At 37.5% G+C, this 24,241-nt stretch overlaps 1 protein-coding gene and 1 long non-coding RNA gene across 2 annotated transcripts in view; one reads left to right on the plus strand and one right to left on the minus strand.

Moving 5' to 3' along the window:
- Window positions 1-19,032, minus strand: part of LOC143910856 (ras-related protein Rac1) — a 34,235-nt gene extending 15,203 nt beyond the window's left edge. The window contains exon 1 of the mRNA XM_077429459.1: window positions 18,649-19,032. Within this exon, the coding sequence (XP_077285585.1) occupies window positions 18,649-18,683 (35 nt within the window). The 5' untranslated portion in view covers window positions 18,684-19,032. The remainder of the gene's footprint in view (window positions 1-18,648) is intronic.
- Window positions 18,363-23,520, plus strand: LOC143910857 (uncharacterized). Its single transcript, XR_013260502.1, has 3 exons — window positions 18,363-19,399; window positions 20,405-20,892; window positions 22,731-23,520. It is a non-coding gene; the product is annotated as an uncharacterized LOC143910857 (long non-coding RNA).
- Window positions 23,521-24,241: the final 721 nt, after the last annotated feature.

A 24,241-nucleotide genomic window follows, 5' to 3' on the forward strand; every position in this document is an offset into this window, starting at 1 on the left:
TATGTAGACGCAAACAGGAAACGGAAGTTATAAAATGACGCTTTGACGAACGCATTCAGTTCAAAACCAATAAATTCAAACAAACACAGAAAGAGAGCGCAGAAGATAACTACGTATTTTTTATCAACACAACAACTGATACGGTAGTCTGATTGTAATTTATCTTTCCAGGAATTGAATCACTCACTCCAGTATTTTTTTTTAAATGATTTCAATCCATATATTACATGGGTACGAATTACTATATATGTACACTTTTTCTTCACCTCATGAAGGCGTATTTTGAAAATTCCAAAGAGCCGGTTTTAAATTTATAAGAAATAAAGAGTGTGGATATCAAACCCAAATTTTGTCGAAAGCAAGCTGATAGGCTTGTAAAAAATAAATACAACCTGACCAACAATTATATATTAAATAAATTTATAGAAACCTTTAAAAAATATGAAAATACAAATCGTGATATAAAATACGCCTTCATAAGATAAAAGAGATATACATGGGACAGGTGCTACCAGTGTGCAAGCTAGCGACAGATTACGGTCGATCGAACGTTATCGTATTCAGCCGCAAAACCGAACCCATTATTGATGGGGGTTGTTTCATCCCCGGAAAAAGCCGCAACGTACTGTCGAAAGGGGGGGGGGGGGGTTATTAACCGCAACTCGCAAAATAAATATACATGTGCACAAAAACACCTCTGGTGAATGGCAATTTCATTATGGCGCGCGCGCACGCACAATTGTCCACCGGACTGTGAACGCAATAAATGTGCCGTGAAGCAACAGGGGAAAATTAAATTCACAAAAAAAAAAAGAAAAAAAAGTGAAAAACTAGCGCACAATAATAATTAATGTGCGTGGAACGCATGTTATGCGTTTAATAGAGACCTTGACCGTATAAGTGGGTCCCTTACAATTTCATCTCATAATGGCGTATTTTATATCACGATTTGCACTAATAAAAGAGGAATATTGTCTTCAAATGTATGTACATCCTATATAAAATATTTATAATGATTGGTATCACGGCCGTAGCCAGGATTTTTATTAAAACGAAACATTTTGTAAGATTTTTTTCGTTACTATAATTCATGGAAAATTAGGGTAATTTATATACATATAAATATTAGATACATATTCTTCAGCACACAAAAAATAAATATTTATCTAGTGAATTCAAACGTTCGATTCATTAGAATGTCGATTGAAGTTGAATAGTCAATTTTTCGGCTGCGGTTAGGTTGTTTATACAATAAAATTTAAAATCAAAAGCAGCAAAATTCGCGTACACAATATGATAATTACGAAAATGTAATTTTCAAAAATCACAACCACATATAGAAGACGAGTTTTCTTTGGGATTAAAAGACGAAAACATTAAAATTTACATAAAACATAATATTTTTTTACATATTGCATGATTCGTTTTAGTTCGAAATTCACTAGAGAAATATTCTATATTTTGGAAATGAATTGTGTTTATAGCAGAAAAGCTTCTAAAAATGGTTTTTCTATGAAATTAACAATAGCAAAACACTCTGCCCCGATCGCTAGCTAAATATTCAAGAAGAAAAGTCAGAGCTGTCCAAAATGCAGCCCAGCCCGCCTATAGATTTCGATTTTCGCTGGGGGAAAAAATTTAAATTTGACACTGTTTTTTTTTTTATTCTCATAATTAATCGATATAGTTTAAATGTTTTATATATATTTTTATATTATTTATATAAATGATTTAAATATATTATTTTTTAAATTTAGGAGGCCTGGCTCCCCTATAGCCCCCCCTGGCTACCGCCGTGATTGGTACATTAACAGTTCCAATGTACATATGTATACATTTAAAAAAAGTTTTTAAAATACGCCTTTATGAAGTGAAAACAGTTTACACAGGCTGATTTTTCAATTTGAATATTAATATTTGACGGTCCCCGTGACGAGACAGAATGTTAAACGACAGAAAACGCAAATATCGGAAGACAAAGATCGAAAATCGAAAGATCTTAAGTCGAAAGATCAAAAAAAAAAAAAAAATGGTGCATGGTAAACGGTACATACTCACTTAATTTGCGCGAGCAGGATACAACAGGAACAAGAGGAACAGGCTTTTCCTCCCGTATTAACGTGCGCGCGCAGAATACCTTTTTTTTACCCACTCTTGCTTTGACCGATGTTGGAACTGTGTATTGCCTTAATGCCCATCCGATGTCTAGTCTAAACACAAGAGATTCTAATTCGGTTCCGAAATTTTAATGTTTGAAAAATTACTTCAATCAGGGGATCTACAAACTACTAATCTGTACAAAAAAACTACAGTAAAAGTAAACATTAACTAGTTTTATAGAATGTCAGAACATGAAGAATCAGTCCCCGGTCTTCCTAATACATAAAATATTTATATTTGACTCGACCCTACAGGTTTGGAGACTCATTCCCTAAATTCTAAAACATTGCACCAAATGGAAGTTAATGGTTTGAAATGTCTAATAGAAATAGACACATCTGTATTCATATAAATGTATACAGTACCGTATAAATTTAAAAGAACCTTAATATATGTATTTGAAGAACATAATCGTATTCATTTTCTACAGTTGCGTTTTCGAAGCGAAAGCAAGTCGAAAAAGAAAACACTCATTGTGAACACAATGACCCAAAAAGCAAAAACAAAACTACACACTATTCTACCGACGCGTAATTTGCATGCTCTGAATTCGTGGGTACTATTTTGCTGCACCCAACGATGACGACATTTTTTTTTCATTCCTTTGCAAACTTTTCAATGGAAAACTGCACACATACATATGGAAGAGACACGGAATCGAATCGGAATCCCGCAAAAACAAAGCCTTATATCATCACATAGTTTTCGGATCGAATGACGAACGCCATGATACGATGACTCAAGATGGTCATCTGTCCGCCATTGAAGAAATGCAAGCCGCAGAAGCAATTGACCAAGCGGTCTTTACACTGCTTGTCATGCGAGACTATGCCATAATGATTCACTCACCACGGCCTACGTGATTCAACTGAGAGTGGCAAAAATTGTGTACCCATTGACTCATTGACCATTCATATATAACACAACTCTGAAAATATGAAGAGCCGGTTAAATTTAACCCCATATTGACTGAAGTTTGAGATCCATAAAAGAAAGACAGATCTTGGATGTAATAAAATGATCCGAGTTCATTCTCAACTCACCTGAACAAACAAGCAAAAGAATCAAACATATTGCCGATACAGATATACAAACCTGCTTTTGGAATTGGCGTGTTAGCTAGATCAACGTGATCCGAGATGATTTTGAAATCGTTAGACTTAAGCTTTGGATTTCAATTTTTTTCGTTTTGAATTTTGGCCTTCGTTTACCCAATGATTCCAATATTATTTCTAATTACAAATTTTTACTTTTATCTGCGAAAAGATTAATATTTGTTTGCGGTATTGTAAGCATTTACATCACAATTGATGAATGAGCGAATCGGAAATATACTGACACATAAATTTTTTTGGAATACTAGAATTATTCTCTTGGTATGAAATGCTGGTAAGTTCGGACTATAACGTTGAACAAAGCTATTTAAATAAAAAACACTGTTTTTTTTTGTCATTTTGTTAAACACTGCGTTATAAACAAGGATTTTCTCAAAAAATCAATATAAAAAACATTCTAAAAACCACAACTTCACAGTATATTTTGTAGCATCTGCGCTCATAAATGCTGTATGTATGAATGAAGGAAATGGATACATTATATGTATATATATATATGTACGTAGTTTCCGTATATTTTGGTATCAAAGCAGTATCTCAGCTTTAGCAGCTGCGCCAGCATCCCGTAGATTCAGACCCTAACCTTAAGCAATGACAATTTTGATTTTTATAAAACAAATACGTAAGACAATAAATACATATTTGTACAACAAAAAAATCTTAGATATCATGGCATATAAAAAACCGCTCCATTGAATCGCATTAGTAGCCTGTAATATTTTATTTTATTTTAAATCTACCGTAAAAAGAGCACGTCTTACGAGTAAATCTTCTGTAAATTGCAAAAGTATCCGTTAAGTTAGAGAAGAAACGATTATGGAATGGAAATAAAAAAAATCCATACCATTTAACGCAACAGCGATATGCCAAGCGGAAAATCTTCAAGGATAAAAAAATCGATTACTACACATTTCATTTTGTGGCATAAAGAGGCCTTACCACGAAAAAAAACAAAGGCTTTCTTTTACTTATATCGTTATAAAGATTTAAAAAATATCTCCTATCTATCAATCGTGGAAGACGCAAAAGCAATCGAGACCACAATGAAGAATGTCAATTCAAAAATACTCACTAAAATCTATAAATAGTACTTCTATATGTAGACAAAAATCGAGCACCCGATGGAATTTTCGCAGTCGTAATGAAAATCCACAGGTCAAGAGATTGGAGAGGCTGCAATAAAAAAGGGAGGAAAATAGCACACCCAATGATAAAGTGGGACAAATACAGCTCGAACGAAAGAAAAGATTTTTTCACTCTTTAGGGTCAAGGAGCAGATAAGGAGACAACACTTTTCCCGGCCGAAAGATACACCGAGCAAATAAATAAGACATAAAACATACACTGTTGACACGCTAGGAACACCAGAGACGTTTGTAGTTACGATCGTGTTTGTTGGTTTTGTAATCAATTCGCTCGACGCTAACCACATGACCCAAAACGTACTAATAAATCGAAATTACCATTGCTGAGCATGCAATCTCTGCACTATTGTTCAATTTGTGAAGACAGACCAGCATAATATAACAGAAAGATAGTTTAAAACTATGTATTGGGAAATATGTATATTTCCTGTTCTGTATCTGCATATAGAGATCGTGCGCGTTCGAAGTTCGAAGGACATGTCTCAAATAAAAATTAGCTTGGATTTATTGTCAGCAAAAAGAAGCGGTTATGAGTTTGAATCCTTGCCGAAAAACGAAAACCGGTTCAGCGAGATTCTTCCCATGTCGATAATTTATAAGGCAGGATTGTGTTACACGCGTGCACAAATGCGAGAATCAATTGCAAGATTTTTTTTATATAAATAAATTATGAAGCGATATGTTCAATCTAGGTTTTGTTTTGAAGGAAGAGTTATCTCCATAATTGGAAATAAACTTCATTAAAATTTAGTACAACAAACCCATTGCCAGTTTGATAGAGACGTGAACTACGATACGAATCCCAAAGTACAGTAAGACCGGTTTTATATGGATTTAACGTAGGTACGATTACCAAATCAATCCAAGGTACGTTCCAAATTTTGCTTGGCCTATCTCCAATTTAAAAAAAATTGTCACCACCTACTAAAATATCCAAAATTCAAAGGTTGACTAGTCTAAATTGACAATTACAATGGTTAGATTAGTAGTTTCAGTATAACGCAATCCTACTTTAGTAAAATCAAATTAGCCTCGCCCTCAAAGATGAGCACTTCAACAAAATTCTATAAGCCATCATTAGAAACGATTCACTGAATACAATTTCGACGGCATTGTGAATCAATCAAACTAGTATTATATTGAATAAAAGCTTTTAACAAATCAAAGCGGACAGTTTCCAAAAGATCTCTATCGGCAGTGAGGGGGGCGAACTGGAGAATCGAGGGATATTAAAGGTTGTTTATTCAACAGGGTCTCTGATATACTGCTAGTGGATCAAACGCACGGAAAATACCTTTCATCATGATCAACTCGTAGAGAATTCTTTCAGAAGTTTGGCTGATAGATTTTTTTTTAATTTTTACAGAATAATAAAATCAAGAATTGCAGTCGGCGACGATTGATTGCATCATTGGCGTATTCGGGTTAACTGGCGTGCGTACACACTCGAGAACAATACACTTTTACTTTCATCAGTATCGTAACAGACACTCGTTCCAATTTCCCTATACGGCACACTGTTAACACTTGCCTTTGTTACTTTAGCAAGGGCAAATCTACCATAAAACAGTAACAGTTGCCTTTTTTTTTTTAAACACGAGCATGTATTTCAAGCACATCATGGATGACAAACGTATGAGCAAACACTGAAAAGCACAGCACTGCAGTCACAAATGCATCTGTTTTTATTAGACATGTTTGTATGTACATACATACATACATAGTTTGAAAAAAAAATTAGACATTGATAAACACCCTTGCGTTTCTCACTATCTACATATGCACGTGCAGCTGACATAATTAATTGGTTTATTTTATTTTATTTAGTGACATAATTGCCTGCACCGGATGGGTCAGGATAGCGATTTTCTATATATGAACACTGCACACCCGGTCGACACCCTATGGCTCGTCACAACAAAATTCACCCACGCGTCGATCTCTATATGTTTGTTACTCAAATGTTTAAAATTCAAGTTTTGCATTACATTACTCACAGTTTATCGAAAATCGTTAGAATAATACATAGAAAATCGTTAGAATTCTGAATGTCGATGTAGCTACATATGACTCATTATATTTGAAAATGGCGGAAGTCCAATTTTCACTTCCAAAAACACTTTCTGTTTCACAAATTACTATCAATTCTTTCAATTCGATATGTCCGGAATCTCGGAAAAGCAGAATAAAGCAGTATTCAGGTGACCAGTATTTTTACTAACCTCTTCTTATTAAATATTGTAAAGTACCTGTACCGGTACGTGCCGTGCTAGTATGATAGACCTTAACGGCGAAAACTCACAGCGATGAACGTAACAAATAGTTTTTTTGAGATAGTTTTAAACGTGCGAGATTCATGGCACGCCGTCCCAAAATTACCCCCTGGAGTGTTTTCGGTAAAATTGTATGCTTGTATGTATCTTTGCTTGACAGTGATCGATAACGGTGTATCCCATATTTGAAGAAATATAGGAGAACTTGTCGACGTCCCACGTACCAAGTTCCTTGCTGTGTGTTTTCACCCTAACCCAGACCGAGTAGCTCGGATGAGTTAAGGTTAGGGGATGTCGGATCACCTGTTGCAACGTTACGGGTAACGTCCGAGCTACAAGGTCTGGGTTTCTCGTATCGTGTCATCCCGGTATAAGTGAAGGTATTTGCAAAACTTCGGTATGATAAACTTTTGCAATGACAAAGTTCTCAATTCCTAATCCAGCTGTCTAAGAATATGTTTAAAAGAAATGTACTTTCTTCAAAAGAAGAAAAAAATTGAAAATGTTTCTAAGGGATGCGCGTCTAGAATACGAAATGTCCTTCGATGTGTCCTTGTCTGATCCTTGGGAATTCTAATCCTTCATCGTATGAGTTCTGGACGGCTTAACAAACGGCGGTTCTCAAACATTCGCACGATGGGGAGCATACATACGTCAGTCGACGAGGCGCATCCTGTTTCCCAAGGATATGCGCGAGCGAACGCGGGTCCTTATTTAAACATCGAACAAATAAGGACCATAATAGCATGGTCCGACGATATAGAATCCCCCGAGCGAATTTTCGCAGCACGTGCTTGTCGACGTTTAAAAACTGCATGGGTGAGTAGTAGGCGACACTGACTCGACACATTCTTCCTTATAAGGTAACTCTACTTTTTGTTTCGTCGAAACATTAAAGCATCAATAAAAAAACTAACATGAGCAACACACATCTATGTATAATCATGCATAAAATAAGACCTAGGGTTTTAAAACCATTAACTGTACATTAGTGATGTTTTTATCATGGACAAAATGTGTAAGGCTCGACTCGTGTTTAAACGAGGTAAAACAAAAGGTGTATATTGAGTAATCTGTTAAATTCCAAACAGAAACGGTTGGTTGTTAATGGCAAGTACTGTAAATAGCATCGGTGTCACATTTTAACATGTTTTAGCTCATTCGCATACTACATATTTAAGTACATATTTTCAAACGGAGAGTTTGAATAACGGTAAAGTTTTTAGTGCCTAATAAGGGATAAGAATTCCATAAAATCTTATTATTAGTTTGGCTATGACTTTTGTTGCCAAAATTGAGCACAATTTCCACTCTAATGCATATAAGCTTTTTATAGCCAGTAGTATAGCTTGGTGGTTGCGGTAATGCTAACCACCGAGAGGTCCCGAGTTCGAGCCCTAGTTTGGCCTTGATTAAAAATAATTTATTATCAGATTTGTATATTTTGTGATCGATCGTTTCGAATCAGAGTATGCCAATTTATAGAATTGACAGTTGACAACTGTCAAAAGTGTTTACCGATACAGTTCATCTGTCTTTTTAATACACATTTCATCCGCTTTTTAAAGTTTCTATTGCAATCTGTATCCGTCATTTAGAAATGCACACAATTTTTTCGTAATGTACAGAAAGTTTTTTTAATCTACAATTTTTTTTTTTAATGCACATTTTTCTTATAAGATGGACGTTTCAATTGTTCCCTTTAAAAAATACTGTTGGCCTGTAATACGTTTATTCTGCTTTTCCGAGATTCTGGATCGAATTAATAAATGATAACAATTTATGAATTAAGTCAAACAAAATAGTGTGACTGAAAATTGGATGCCACTTTCAAATATAACGGCTAAAATATTCAACCAACTTGGGGACGTAAAATGTACATATTTGTAAAATAAATCATTTGAGTGAATCGTCACGGTGACGTGGAGGGAGCAGGAAGAAGCCACAGAGTCCCCACTAGGTTCTCTATTTTGACTATTTTACGAACATATTATGGATACGTGACTGTAATATAAGAGAATAGAAGATCGTACTGCAGATTATTAGGTAAGCAATCACTGAATATTCCGCATAAGGAAAAAGTACACAGCAAGAAGAGAGGAAACAAAATACCATATTGGTAGGAGAGCGCTACAACATCATATCCGTTCGTTTGAATGTGATTTCTTCCTTTTATTTACTTTTTTCTTCATCTCCTCTTTCTCATTTTTATTAATGAAACAACATCGTGCAAGATGTTCGTCGAGAAACATCTTCACATAAATTCCTATGCCGTGACCGTCTCGTCTTACGTAGGTGTTCCTCGCTCTAGGACATAACATGGTTATATACGCAATTTATTTACACCAATAACCAAATATCCGAACAATCAACGAACACTTAAAAAAAATGTGATACAATTGGGAAATACCGTTCTATTAGCGAAAATTTTAATTCATATAATCGGACGAAGCGCTATTCAGAACCGCAAAATGTTATCGTGAGTCGAAAACCGCAATGAAACATTTAAAAGCAATTCTTTTCAAGTGACGTTTAATATATCAATTTAGTAATTTAAGTACTGAAACACAAGTCAAGCAATATATTGTGGTAGATTTCTTATTCTATTTTACACATATGCACATACAAATAAATGCATGTGGAATTACGAAGCATACGTGGGAACTTTTACATTTGTTTGACAGCACGGCATTGAACATCCCAAAAGTTTTATTCGTTTGTCAAAAATCACGACGTTTAGTCACTTGAATCCAACGACTCAATTACCATATAATCGGACTCAATTTACGATACGATTGCCAATGCAACAAATCGTCTACCCGTCATCGCGACAGATTCCGATAGAAAACTTACGAAACAGTCATTACTCTTTCTGCCCTTCGCCGAAGGTAAACGAAAACTATTGAGTTTTCGTAAGATCTCTACTGCTCATAATTTACCGGTAAACTAGAAATTCTAACCCTACCACATAGCAGAGAAAGAACATGTACATGCTCGTAAACACAAGTACAAATACGGATCCATTCGTTTGGTACGGACAAGTGAGGGTGAATATATATATCCGCTCTTGCGACAGCTTCCGTGTGAATCGGTCCATTCATTTGTATTTGTAACATTGAAAGATATTACACATGAGACCCAAAAGACCATACATACTAAATCAACTATGTATGTACGTATTTCAACTTTAGATAATTGGTAGGGCAGACGACTTCTCAATTACGTCACGGTTAGAACACTCGTCCCTCAAATTGACCCTTTAACAGTTCAACATGACAGCAGTTGATGACTTTTTTTGTATATGTACATACATATATAAGTTTGCAATATATTTTTTAACAATCCGCCATCCAATGTTATAAAGTTGGTTTAGCCGATGGATGACGTTTAGAAATGAATACACATGGTTGAAACGCGAACAACACGTCACACTGACACTGGCGAATTCGCATGACATCATTGGCGCTATTAGTCCGTAACAATTCCAATATTATGCAAGTGAAGGTCGTCTGGTGATCTGGGTCGAGTCGAGATTTAATCGAAGAGGTATTCACGTCAAAAAAGGTTGAGGATGCCTGTCGAGATTATAAATCACGTAGAGCGCGAGAATCTCGCACGACCTCCCATCCGGTTTAGCGAGAAGTGCACACATGCTGCATTATTATCTCTTCGAGTGAGGAGGGACGTCGAACCCCTGACTTGCAGATGACGAAGAGTGCATTGCGCACGCTGTGTCGATGCATTTGACGTGTCGGCGGGTTCAATGAGTAGGTGAGAATCTTCAGTCGTATAAATGATAGTACAATCGGCCACAATGGGTCAATAAATCGATGACACTTACGCGAGATGTCGGCGGTTCTTTGATGAAGCTCGTTTATAAAAATTGTTGATAAGAAACCAACAAACGCATGGACGACAAATTGCCATAATAACAATTACAGAATTGTAATATCAGCTTCTCGCTAAATATGAATGTTGCCCAAATTTACCATAATGATCGATTTTGGATCGTTTAGTTCCACTTTTGGCAACACGCAACCGCATATTTGGGTTCAGCGGTTATGCCACCTTTCCTAAGTATTGTTAAATAAATAAATGTATGTTATTTAAATTAGCATGGACCGCTGAAGGTCGGCGGATAAAGAATTTTCAGAATGAAAAATAGTTCTTTAATTTAAAAATTAAATACAAAATGTGTGAGAAATAGTGGTCTACATTGAAAAATGGCAGTGTAAAAAAATTGTGCATTCAAAGTAGTCACGGGTCACTGTCGCCGAAAGTGGAACTAGACCTTTAGGACGAATAGACAGACGGCTGTCAGTAAATACATATGTTACATATGTATTTACTGACAGCCGAAAATAAGAAAACAAATTTTGTATATTGTTGGTGTCAGTGCGCAGAACCAGTTCGGGGCAGTCGCTTATCTGCCGTGGTCCTGTGGTCGCCAGCTTCAGTTTACGTGCTTCTCTGACACTGTGTGTAGCGTAGACTGTCAGTTGAAGTAGAGAAAAAATATATAATCTCTATACGATTTGAAAAATACACAATGCCGTTAACATTTTTCGACATTTCAAATATATTTTGCAAGATGCTTAAATAGTCAAACACAATATGTTAATTTTATCATTAATTTATTTTATTAATCACATTTTTGCTTTTTCAGAACACATAATGAACGAAGTTGATAATTTGCTAAAAAAAGTCGTCTTCCTTGCACAAATATATTAAGTTCAATTTTATGAAGAAAAAAAAATGCAGGGGGTGCTGTAGCCTCCTCGTACCCCACCTGTTTTTAAAGTCATGAGCCGCCCCTGCATATGTACATATTTATATTAATATAATTTTAAATCACATTTCCAATTTTCATCTTTATTGAAATAACCTTTCTAAAATAACCATTTCTTCGATTAGGAGGTGTATCCCTACTGTTTGTATACGCTAAAAGCCACCCTAATATGTATGTATGTACATTTTGGGCTCCATTAATAATGAATTGATCACCTAGATTTTTAAAAATTCACAAATTCGTGCATAATGTGTGTATGTAGGTACATCGTCAAATGTTGTGATCACATCTAAACGAACGGCCAATCTAGTAAGGTGTATCTATTTTGGATCTACCCGGAGAATAACTCTTTATTACACACATTTCAACGGTTTATAGGTGCTTTTAGTGATGATTATATTATTCTGTACATTACACGAAAATAAATCACCGCAAAAACATCAGATACAATCCGGCAGACAGAAAAGTGACCTCAAAAGAGAATGACGAGGGTCCAACTAAAATGTCAATCATTGAAGCACCCTAAAACAAGAACATCCAGAAAAAAACTGACAAATGTCAGATTCACATCATCCCAGTACAAGAAAGACAAATAAGGCATCAAGGACGAAAACAAATTAATTGTATGTATATTCAAGACTAGAAACGTCGATATACATATGTATAAACATAGCGATGACCAATATTACTATCGTAATTCTTATTGCTTTTAAAAGCAATCACTTTTTTTCTAAAAAAAATTCTTAAAATTGCTAAATTTTATATTAAAAACACTACACTCCAGTCGTTCGTAGTGATTTTTTCACACTTCAGCGAAAAAAATCGTTGATTCTATTTATCGCAAAGATCAGTAGACAGATCGAAACCGACATTGACGAAAGTTTGTATACAAATTGACGTATTTCGAATTAAAAAGCTCATCAACATGAAACGACCGATATGAACGAGAACGTCGGCCCATTCGCCAATAATATTTACCGTCGGCCTTATACACGAAAATAACTCCCAAACGCCCACGAACGGTGCCTATTCGCGAAAAAAAAATAAATTCGTACACGTAGAAAGAACGCTGCTCTTTTACGAACGAGCCTTTTGTTAGTTTTACAAGAACGAGAACTCGAAGAAAATAAATTGAAGCGCGTAATTTCGGTGGATATGAAAAAAAAATATCTCCCGCACAGAAACTCTCGGTTATTTTTATATTTAATAGTACAATATTGTATTTTTGAATCACGGGCGTAATTTGAGGAACGTTGATATAATCAAAGGCAATAAATAGCACTAGTCGATTTGAATCATGTTACGCACGGAAGTACAAATGTATAGTAATATAATCAAGTGAATACAGACCAACATTTAAACCAGAAGGAGCTCTTAATCAATGACCTTATCAAACCATTGATGGTTTAAATCAGTAGTAATACCCTGGAACGTTTTATACAATAAACAAATAAAATAAAAAATAAAGTTTTTTTTATAGATGTTGATTTGATATTAAATGTCGTTTTGACATTTGTCGTGTAATTTATTTTACAGCCGTGCCAAAAATATTATCCCTTATATACATAATTCCCAATTTCGCCAATTTTAAGAACCCATCTAAAAGTTTACCCTTGGAGAAATTTGTATATTTTAAAATTATGCAATCAATTTTTGACCTAGGTCAAATGTTTATAATGAAATATCGATATTTCATTATAATAAAATTGATAATGAAATATCGAAAAAATAAAATATATATACACATATGTATATAAATTACTACATAATACAAATTTTTCTCGCACATAAATCGACTTATCTAAACTGATATACATACGATACTATCATCTCATAAAATATAAGACATGGCAAAAAAAAATCACCGACTAAACGTTCACCACCATTTATGAAAATCGGGGAACGAACTTATGCAACCATCCAATATTAATTACAATTTCCCAAAAAATGTGAAAAATTGATATTTTTACGTATATTTAACATTATGAAAAAAATTGTCTTAAGTAAATTAAAAAAAAAATAAACCCAAAAAAATTATATAAATAAAAAAAAACTTGAAGAATCGATAAGAGCCTTTCATCTTTGAATGATAAAATTTCATTCGATGTATTTTCTGCTTTAGATCGTCGACTTTACAGTATACGCAAATAGGTTTTTGAGGTATTTTTTTCTATTATGCTGTAAATTAACATAACTCACAAAATTAAATTAAAATTTTAAAATATAAAATGATCAATAGATCAGTAGCTATTAAAATATACATATATAAGATGTATTGTGAACATATTTTTGTAATAATAAAAAGCATTTAAAAATCAAAATCAATGCGATGTATTTCAAATAAAGAAAATGAATTGTTCATACTCCTTACATACTTCTCTTTTTTCTAAATGGGGCTGTAGGCAGTTGACGACAAACCAATATTTGATTCACAGCGCAAATTAACGGGAGTAAGATGATATTTTCATCTATCAACTGTTTCATGAGCCACCAATCCACCACGACCGACGTATGTTTACTTTATTTGTGTATAATTGATTGACTGTTCAGAGGAACGGTACAAGGTAAATTTTAAATTCCGAATTTATGTCCCATCCTTGGAGAGCACACTGTGCTTGTGTGTGCATGCGAGAGGGAATCATCGATTTTCAATTTGACCCCTCATAAAAGCACCGACGACGGGGAATAATTCGGTTACGTATAGCTAAAACGTACACGTAGTTTAGAGTGAGGGTCATGAACGGGTTCACTTTCCCGTGAAAATTTAATTTCACCTTGCTAAAGTTTCGTTTGAACGTTCGGTTCGTCTCGATTGATTATTCATACAAATTAGTGGCAAGACCGAACAATCAGAGTCGAGTTGAGAGCATTTTGACTTACACGTGTCATTATTACTCGAAATCACAGTTAACTATTAAACAGTTCATTAACAAGTTGTGAGCAATACGCATTTTTAATGAATTAATTATATCATCAATTGTCAGTAAAATGCAAATTTGAAGCAAAATACATATATACATATATAATACATACATATCCGTTGATAAAGCAAATCGTTATAAAACTTCAGTATTATTTTCAACCATTTTTTTTTAATTTTGTATATGTATGTAGATACTGAATGTCATAGAGATACTAAAAAAAATAGATTATCAATCAAGCTTGCTTTTAATAATTAAATTAACACACTTGATTAGTCGCGATATGTTTAATTGAGTTTTGGAATAATTATTGTGTAAAAAAAATAACATTTTTGTACGCTATTTTAATAATTTCGTGAACGAAATGACAAGTGAGCGATTTTTCACATGAGTGTAATGGCCGTGAGCCAGTTGTCGCGTGAGTGATTTGTCAGTGAATTTCGTGCGCGTAACGCCGTTGAGTATAAATTCCGTGAGTAATTTATCGCGGAACCGTTTCAAACGAGTAAATGTGGATATGTAACTTACTCAATATCTAAGCAATTAAATCTGAAAAATTTAATTAGACCTGTTTTTATCTGGTCTGTAACTTCATTTTATTTACTCGGTAAATAGATGATCAGTATGTTATATAACCGGTCAATGACTGCTTGACTATTGTTTGTAAAGTTAATGATTATTTAAATAGTTGCCATTTAATTACACACAACCAAAAGTTTTTCTCGGATAATGATCTAGCATAGATTCTATTGCAACAACAATTAATCAAAAATATATGTAAATATTATGTACATAATGATTTCGCTGTCCCACAAAAAGAAAATACATTGCAGCTTACTTTGGCTCAATGATTAACTAAATTGGTAAACTGGAAGTGGTGGTGATGAATTTAACATTCCGCAGAGATATGTATTAGGAAAAATATATACCACAAAGCGTATTTTCTCCCACAACATATAAATGTGTCTAAAAGACTGGCATCTATTCTTTACAAAATAGCTCAGTACTGCCAAATTAATCATATATTGTATTAAGTTACACATCGAAAGATTTCTCTTCAAATTCAAACAAGTTCTCTGTGGGAATACATAAGACCATTTATGGATTACATTGATGGAAGATAACTTGAATCGACGGAGTGTCGTGCTGAGAGTAAGAGACGAAGAAGTGCAATAGTCTGGCTGCTTAAACAGCGATCGGCGAATGGCTGTAATTGCATCGACAATTGGTGCATGAATTACTGCAACTGAGGATGTTGCGCGCACGATCGACCATAATTACTACTAAACTCAGATTGGACTATCGATCGAATCACAGAAATATCTCATCAACATTGTTTACAGGTGCAAATACACAGCGGCACCAATACGAATCGATACCGACAATAAATGGGTTACAGAAATACTTTTGAACGGAACAAAACAGCCTGTTGCTCATCCCCTGTGTTGAGTCCAAGGTCCCGGGTAAACAAACTGACAAAAAAATCAATATACTCATACGTAACGTTATTATTTGAGAGGAGTTATTGCTTTAGACGGACCCCTATATTTGGATCTTTTGAATTTACTATTACATATACTGAGGGGTGTGTCCGGTCGTTAAATTGCTAATAAAATACAAAGTCTCTAAGGACTACTAACAATGTTCAATTAGAATATTTACACTTATGCATGTAACTTTTGAATATAAAAAGGTCATTCACCGATATATCATAACATTATATTTGCTATATATGTATAAATTAATTAATTAATGAGAATTATAAACCATTTACAATTTTAGCTTTCCATATTATGAATTTCCTTTATAGAGTAGGATACTTGAATTTATGTACATAGTTATCTCTAAAGAATTCAATATGCAATATAACATTCAGTTAAATTTCAAAAACACATTGTACAATACAGTGTCAAAACCAGGTATAAATTTATAGATAATTCGGTTTGTAAAAATTACATATGTATATATATATATATATATATTTGGTTTAAGATATTCATTGATAGATTAGCAATGGTGTAATTTGACCCAATTCTGTATAAGGTTTATATACAAACATTTATGGCTAAACCACATGCTATAATTGCTCTTATTTAAAAATACATTGGTACTAAAAGTTAAGACACTCTTAATTACATGTGTAACAGTAACATGTATTTAATGAAAAATTATTCAATGAAATAATGCACATATTTTATTACACCTTGACTGCAATGCGAGGCGTAACACATTGCTACCATAGAAATGCTAAATTATCAGTTCATCAGTCAAATGATGACCTCGAATGTGTCACTGTACTGATAGGTAGAGACTAGTTTACTATTAGTAAAAAAAAAAAGGTTTTGTTATTGATAACTACAAAAATCAAATACAATCAACGAAAGACCAGGTAAATTATGTACTGTTAGTGGTTTTTCTAGAACAAATTTCAAATTACTATAAGTAACCTTTAAAGTGTTGATATAAAATGATAAGCGATGACGAATGAGCGTCATTTGTGATAAAGCTGACATTAGTATATATTTTCCTTTACGATTGTTTGAAGTGGTTAACAGTAATGACGTTAACGTCAAAATTTCATACTAACCCATAATAATGCTCGAGAATACTACGTGTTTAAGGATATATTTTATATATTTAAGGAATCATATGAAACTTTATAAATTCCATACTAAATGATGTATCAATTTGTAAAAATAATTATGATAATATTAGTATCATGAATTGGATTAGATTAGGTTACATTGGAATATGTTGAATACCGATACTAGTAGAACGAGTACTGGAAATATATAAATCTAATCATTGGTGGCTATTTTACAGTAAAAAGTAACAATATACTATTTGATCGAGCTTATATTATTTTTATCAAACGACCTAAAGGAATTCATAAATATTTATCAGTCAATAGTGAAACCTGAGCTGAATAGAAGCACACTTGTATATCAATTGCAAAATTTTTCTTGGGATAATTAATTTCGTTCAAATTTTAACCCTCGAGTACTGACACCTCAAAAATCACACCGAAAAGCGATATAGGGTACAAAGTAACCCCCACTCAAAATTGAGTACAATTCGTTAAAAACGGAGCAAAATAAAAAGTAATAATGAATACAATTCAAATATTTAATATTATCACGCTCTATATATATATAATGATTAAAATACATTTTATCGTCATTGAATCAGCTATAAATTGCTTTTCAAAAGCACATATTCGATCAATTAGAAATTGCACATACTACGACTCATCAGAAGTATGTTTTGTTCACATACATTTGGTTTTTTTTTTTTTTTTAATACAATAACCTTCTATGGGTCAAAACAAAATGCAGAACACAAACAGTTCGGTGTGGAACACAGTTTCTGGCAAAAGTGCAGATCCGAGTGCGTATTTGGCGTTTGAGTTTCCATTTCCATATATTCACAACATTTTGCGTATGCAATTCACTATCATTTGAATTTACAAAGCTCTCTTGTTGAACACACAAACGAGTGAAAAACATCAAAAATTGGCGTGGCGCAATTTTTTTTGGATCTTGCCACTGACCGGGTCTGAACTTTTGCCTAAAATTGGACGTACTCATTAAAAGTATATTCTGTCCACATATATTTGTTTTTTTTTTTTTAATACAATAACCTACTAAGAGTCAAAACAAAATTCAGGACACAAACAGTTCGGTGCGGGACACGGTTTCTTATGCACATGACTGAAGATATATTTCGTATAAGTGGAATCGAGCGACTGAAATGATTGTTGACATTTTCCGCAACTTGTGCGCTCGTTCTATAGTTTCAAGTGAGGGGTTGGGTGTGAGGTGTGAGGTGTGAGGTGCAAGGGGGATGAATATTGCAGAGCACGTTATTAGGCGACGGGTGTTGCGCACACATGCAAAGGTAAATGTCAATCACGCTCATAGAGCACATACATATGCAAGCAGCCGTAATGTCAGGGTTATGAGTCGTGTATGCGTATGCGTATGGAGTGGTGTGGTACGTCGCGTCCGCGTGCATCGGTGGATGACGAATGTCGGGCGGGGGCGGGTGCGGGGGCGGGGATGGGGGCGATAAGCGGTCGCTGCGCTACCGATCGCAAGCAGACGTGGGCCTGCGCCCCTCTCCGTATCGAGGGGGCGAACAAGCTGGCACTAGTGTTGGTAGTGGTGTGGGGGGGGGGGCGGGGCAACGAGAGACAGATACGTGTACGCGTAAAAGTAGAAGTAGAAGTATAAGATGTTGATTTACCCGTCTCCGACGACGACACACTTGATGGCCTGCATGACGATGAGAGGGTTGAAGAGTGGGTGTGGGTGTGGGTGGCGGCGAACCACCGGTGTCGAGTTCCGAGTCCCGAGCCAAACGTCACAGTTCAGAGACGGGAGTTGACGCGCCGAAACTAGTCGACGATGACACCGACACTGAGCGACACTCTACGGCCGACCAACGAGCGGCAACTGAACGGCGAACGACGAACGACGAACAGCGATCGGCGATCGGCGAACGGCAAAGCACGAACCCGCCGAATAGTCAATTTCTACTATACCGACGACGACGACACGCCCCGCGCCGGTGGCCCGTCCGCCCGCCCGCCCGTCCGCCCGCCCGCCAACGCACACTGCACTTAACACTGCCAAATACGACCACTACCTAAGCCAATCGATGTTGTCTTATGTATTCGGTAATTGGACTATTCGTCACATTGGGGTGGTCACAAAGACAATTTTTGCCATGAAAATCGCGAATACACAATATTTGGCACTCAAGTTCTCGTTACTATGTTAGTTATCGTTAGTATGGTGGACTTTTCGGCTGCCAGATGTTCCGTTATAGAGATTTTAGTGACTTTGTGACGAGTAATTTGTGACCAGTAATCACCGAACCATGTATTCTAACGTGAGAGCATGAGAGATAGAGTATCCACTGCCTTCGTGCATTCGTGGGTGAACAATAGATGCCCCGGATTAAGGTAATGGGGCTCAGTAAGTGCCTGAACAAAGTATGGAGGATGAACGAATGAGACGACTGGCATGTTAATGCACGTGTTTATTATATGACAGCTGAAGACAGAGTGAGTAGTAGCTCTCCGAACCCAGCATCAGCGATACCAAAATTACAAAGAAACAAATTTTACAATAGAAAAAAAAATTATTGTTACACAAAGAAAGAGAAAAAAATTATTGAGTGGGGAGAAAAAAATTGTTGACGTGGGTCATCCGCTGTGTAGGTGTACCACCCTGAATGGTCGGTAGATTCGAGGGCGGTGACGTCGCGAGCAGGACGGTGGCTGGTCCGATAGTCGCGCCGATGCGATGCTGCGGCGGCGCCGCTCTTCCGAGGCTGATGTCGGTTGGTGGGGCGGCGGGGGCGGCAGGGGCATCGATGTGGTTGATGATACTCCGAGCTGGACTGTGAGTCGTTGTGGCTCGTGGAGGTGTTGTAGCGCTACCGCCCGTCTCGGCGTGACGACGCTCGTGGGGACGGACGGGGCCTTGATGATGATGATGGTGCTGAGGTGGTGTGTGATGTGGTGCTGGATGACCGTTCTATGTGTACTGGATCGCGCATGACTCCACATCCAGCTGTCAAGATCGTCGTCTCATTCGCTCCCCCATTTTTTTAAGCACCTGTCATCGACGTTGTGGCTGGACGTCGGTAGGTAGGTAGGTAGGTAGGTAGCCGTGTCTGCTCGTTTATTGTCACCCGCGGGCCGCGGCGTGCTGTGTTGATGGCGATGGGGGCGCGGCGGGTAGCTTCCCCGCCTGGCTCGGCGAGGCAGGGATGAGCGGCATGTTGAAATTGATCGAGGCTGCGTGGCTCGATGTCGGGGGTCACCAGTATGGGGGATGAACGAATGAGACGACTGGCATGTTAATGCACGTGTTTATTATATGACAGCTGAAGACAGAGTGAGTAGTAGCTCTCCGAACCCAGCCGAGTTGGTTCCCACTCGCAGGAAGGCAACCGAACTCGGCCATGTCGTATAAGCGAGCCGCCACAAAAGGATTCGCTGAAGTTTTCACAGACCTGGGTGAGTGTGTGCGTAAAAACTTAAAAATTAACTCGCCAGGGTAGACCTTTAAGTGCCCGTAGGCATATAGTACAACTTAAATGATCTCATCAGGTCACTGCGACACATATCCAGGAAAGTCATTAACGCATGGCACACGCTCGTCTCGTAAAAAGGTCGACACGTGTTTCTATACACGTGTCTTGGAAACAAAGGAAGAACACACTGAACCCATAAAAACCACGAACTACGTCCAGGCGTATGAACCCATAAAACCACGCTCGCAGCATAACTATGTCAGCGCGAGTACCAAGAACAAAAGATGTGCACACGACACACTTCAACCCAAAACGTTTATAAAACAACGCAGCAGCCTCCACCGGCAGAGTGAGCCTCTGGAGTTCATACGGATCACTTCTCCGAAGAAACCTCTTCGTACATACAATAACCATTGTACCAAATTGAACGAAAATAAACGATCTGTCTGATGATCGGCTTTCGTGGCCTTACGACCCACGATTTGGCCGATATATTTTTGTGCTGGCTACCCTGACAGCCAACACAAATTGACAGTTCTCGACTACGGTTTGGCGCGTAAACACCCCGGTGTTTACGGGGCCCACCTCGCCACCGAAATCACCAGCTAGACGCTGGTGAGGGTTGTGACGATACTTGGAGACCAGCTCCAGTATCCGTCCGGTGTGCACCAGAGGAAGCCTGGTCTGTCTTCGTCCAGAAGGCAGACAACTGAGCTACGCGTGGCTAACCTCAAAAGGCACGCGTGGTTACTTTGTTTACTCCCCCCCCTGTCACCCCTGCTTGATCTCTGTATATATATATATATATATATATATATGTATATATATATATATATATATATATATATATATATATATATATATATATATATATATATATATATATTGTGGCGGCTCGCTTATACGACATGGTCGAGTTTGGTTGCCTTCCTGCGAGTGGGGACCAACCCGGCTGGGTTCGGAGAGCTGCTACTCACTCTGTCTTCAGCTGTCATATAATAAACACGTGCATTAACATGCCAGTCGTCTCATTCGTCCATCCTCCATACTGGTGACCCCCGACATCGAGCCACGCAGCCTCGATCAATTTCAACATGCCGCTCATCCCTGCCTCGCCGAGCCAGGCGGGGGAAGCTACCCGCCGCGCCCCCATCGCCATCAACACAGCGCGTCGCGGCCCGCGGGTGACAATAAACGAGCAGACACGGCTACCTACCTACCTACCTACCTACCTACCGACGTCCAGCCACAACGTCGACGACAGGTGCTTTTAAAAAATGGGGGAGCGAATGAGACGACGATCTTGACAGCTGGATGTGGAGTCATGCGCGATCCACTACACATAGAACGGTCATCCAGCACCACAAGATTCATCACACACCACCTCAGCACCATCATCATCATCATCATCATCAAGGCCCCGTCCGTCCCCACGAGCGTCGTCACGCCGAGACGGGCGGTAGCGCTACAACACCTCCACGAGCCACAACGACTCACAGTCCAGCTCGGAGTATCATCAACCACATCGATGCCCCTGCCGCCCCCGCCGCCCCACCAACCGACATCAGCCTCGGAAGAGCGGCGCCGCCGCAGCATCGCATCTCATCGGCGCGACCATCGGACCACCCACCGTCCTGCTCGCGACGTCACCGCCCTCGAATCTACCGACCATTCAGGGCGGTACACCTAGGTACACAGCGGATGACCCACGTCAACAATTTTTTTCTCCCCACGTAATATTTTTTTCTCTTTGTGTAACAATAATTTTTTTCTTTTGTAAAATTTGTTTCTTTGTAATTTTGGTATCGCTGATGCTGGGGGGGGAGTGATGTGGCGGCTCGCTTATACGACATGGTCGAGTTTGGTTGCCTTCCTGCGAGTGGGGACCAACCCGGCTGGGTTCGGAGAGCTGCTACTCACTCTGTCTTCAGCTGTCATATAATAAACACGTGCATTAACATGCCAGTCGTCTCATTCGTTCATCCTCCATAATATATATATATATATATATATATATATATATATATATATATATATATATATATATATATATATATATATATATATATATATATATATATAAAATACAGTCACCATACAAACAGAATTACAAACTGTTTTCATTATTATACAATTTCCTCCCTTTTTCCACATCACGCATCCCACGCACATTACGAAGGAGAAAGGGACATAGCAGAGCAGCCGACATCAGCAGAGACCAGACCACCGACGACGAAGGAAGGCACCTTGAGGAAACCAGCCCCGCCCAAGCTTACCACTAGCTATCTCACAAAACCGATTTCGGGGGTGCTCTCGAGTTGACCGCCGACTACTAAATTGGCGATCTTACATGCCTAAACAATAGACATGTAGGAATCTAGCACAAGTTGTGCTATTACGAATAAAAACTAGTGATCTCATCATCGATCCTGTACAAATATGCATAACTCAAGGGCAACGTCCCCTTCGACCATTCCAGAAGAAAGAGTTCTTCGCTCGATCGTAAAACGAACGAAACCCAACAGTGATGTCATCAGGCAACCGCGACACATGTCTGAAAAGTCATTTACGCGTGGCACATGCCCGCATTCTCAAACGAACGACGTCCTGGCGCTGACCCCATAGCTATTAAGCACGTGCCTCGAAAATAGGTCAACACGTGTCCCAAGACACGTGTCCTGGAAACGAAGACAAAGCATCTGCACCCGGCACGTGTCAAGCCAGAACGTATATAAAGCGACGCATCAGCTCCCAACACCAGAGTGAACCTCTGGTGTTGGCTCGCTTCTATCTCATTTCTCCGAAGCTCAACCTCTTCCTACATACAATAACCATTGTAACAATCGAACAAAAATAAACGATCCTTTTACAAACTACACAACATGTGTTTCGTTAGGACGGTATACGGTCAACATACCTTCCCTGCCTTACAGACACATTGATGAATCGGGGAAGATGTGCTGTGCAACTTGTCCTTTATAAGGAGGTTAACACGGTACATCAGATTATTCTGGAATGAACGGTGGTTACGTGTGGACCTCTTGAATCGTTGAATAAATGCTGTGAAGCGACTTTGGCCTTTCATTTGGATCCTGAACACACCCCTACGTAACAGTATTTACTATTAAATCTGACCGATCAACTACATACTACCTATGATATATCTTGTAACTTTTGTGCCTTCGATGGTGCTCTTTTTTACTACTAATTGATAATAGACTATGTGTTTCAATGCACGGTGTGCTCTCAGACGCAGTAAAGCGAGACTTAAGTACTTCGTTTTATCGATAATCACTATTTACATCTTTATGTATATCAGTATCGAAACAAAATCTCTGTCATAAATTCTATCCTATCCTCCTAAAACATGCTAAATGCAAAAGTAAGAAAAAATATCATGGACAAGCCGATAAATTTTTTCGATTCAGAGTTTTATCCATGACTTGATGTTCGGGAACCAAGAGAGTCTCTTTCTCCCAAGCCACCGTTCGCCTTTTTCTTTTCCTTCTATTATTGCCTAGAAGGCGATACTTGGGGCTACGAATAACGTGGCCAAAATATTCCATTTTTCAGCGTTTTACCGTGTCAAGAAGTTCTCTCTTTTTTATGAAGCAGCTGGACAACAGTTCCGTTCTTAGCATATTCCTCCTGTGAGATTTTTAACACAAGAGAGCTATGTTCAAAACAACCAGAGTACAGTTAACTCGCTAAATAGCATTTTCTAAAAGATAACGTGCTCGAAACCCAAAAATAACAACCAAAAAGCTGTATTATAAAAATTGTCAATCTAACA

The sequence above is a fragment of the Arctopsyche grandis genome, chromosome 4 (genome assembly GCF_051622035.1).
Source record: "Arctopsyche grandis isolate Sample6627 chromosome 4, ASM5162203v2, whole genome shotgun sequence".
NCBI lineage: Eukaryota > Metazoa > Arthropoda > Insecta > Trichoptera > Hydropsychidae > Arctopsyche > Arctopsyche grandis.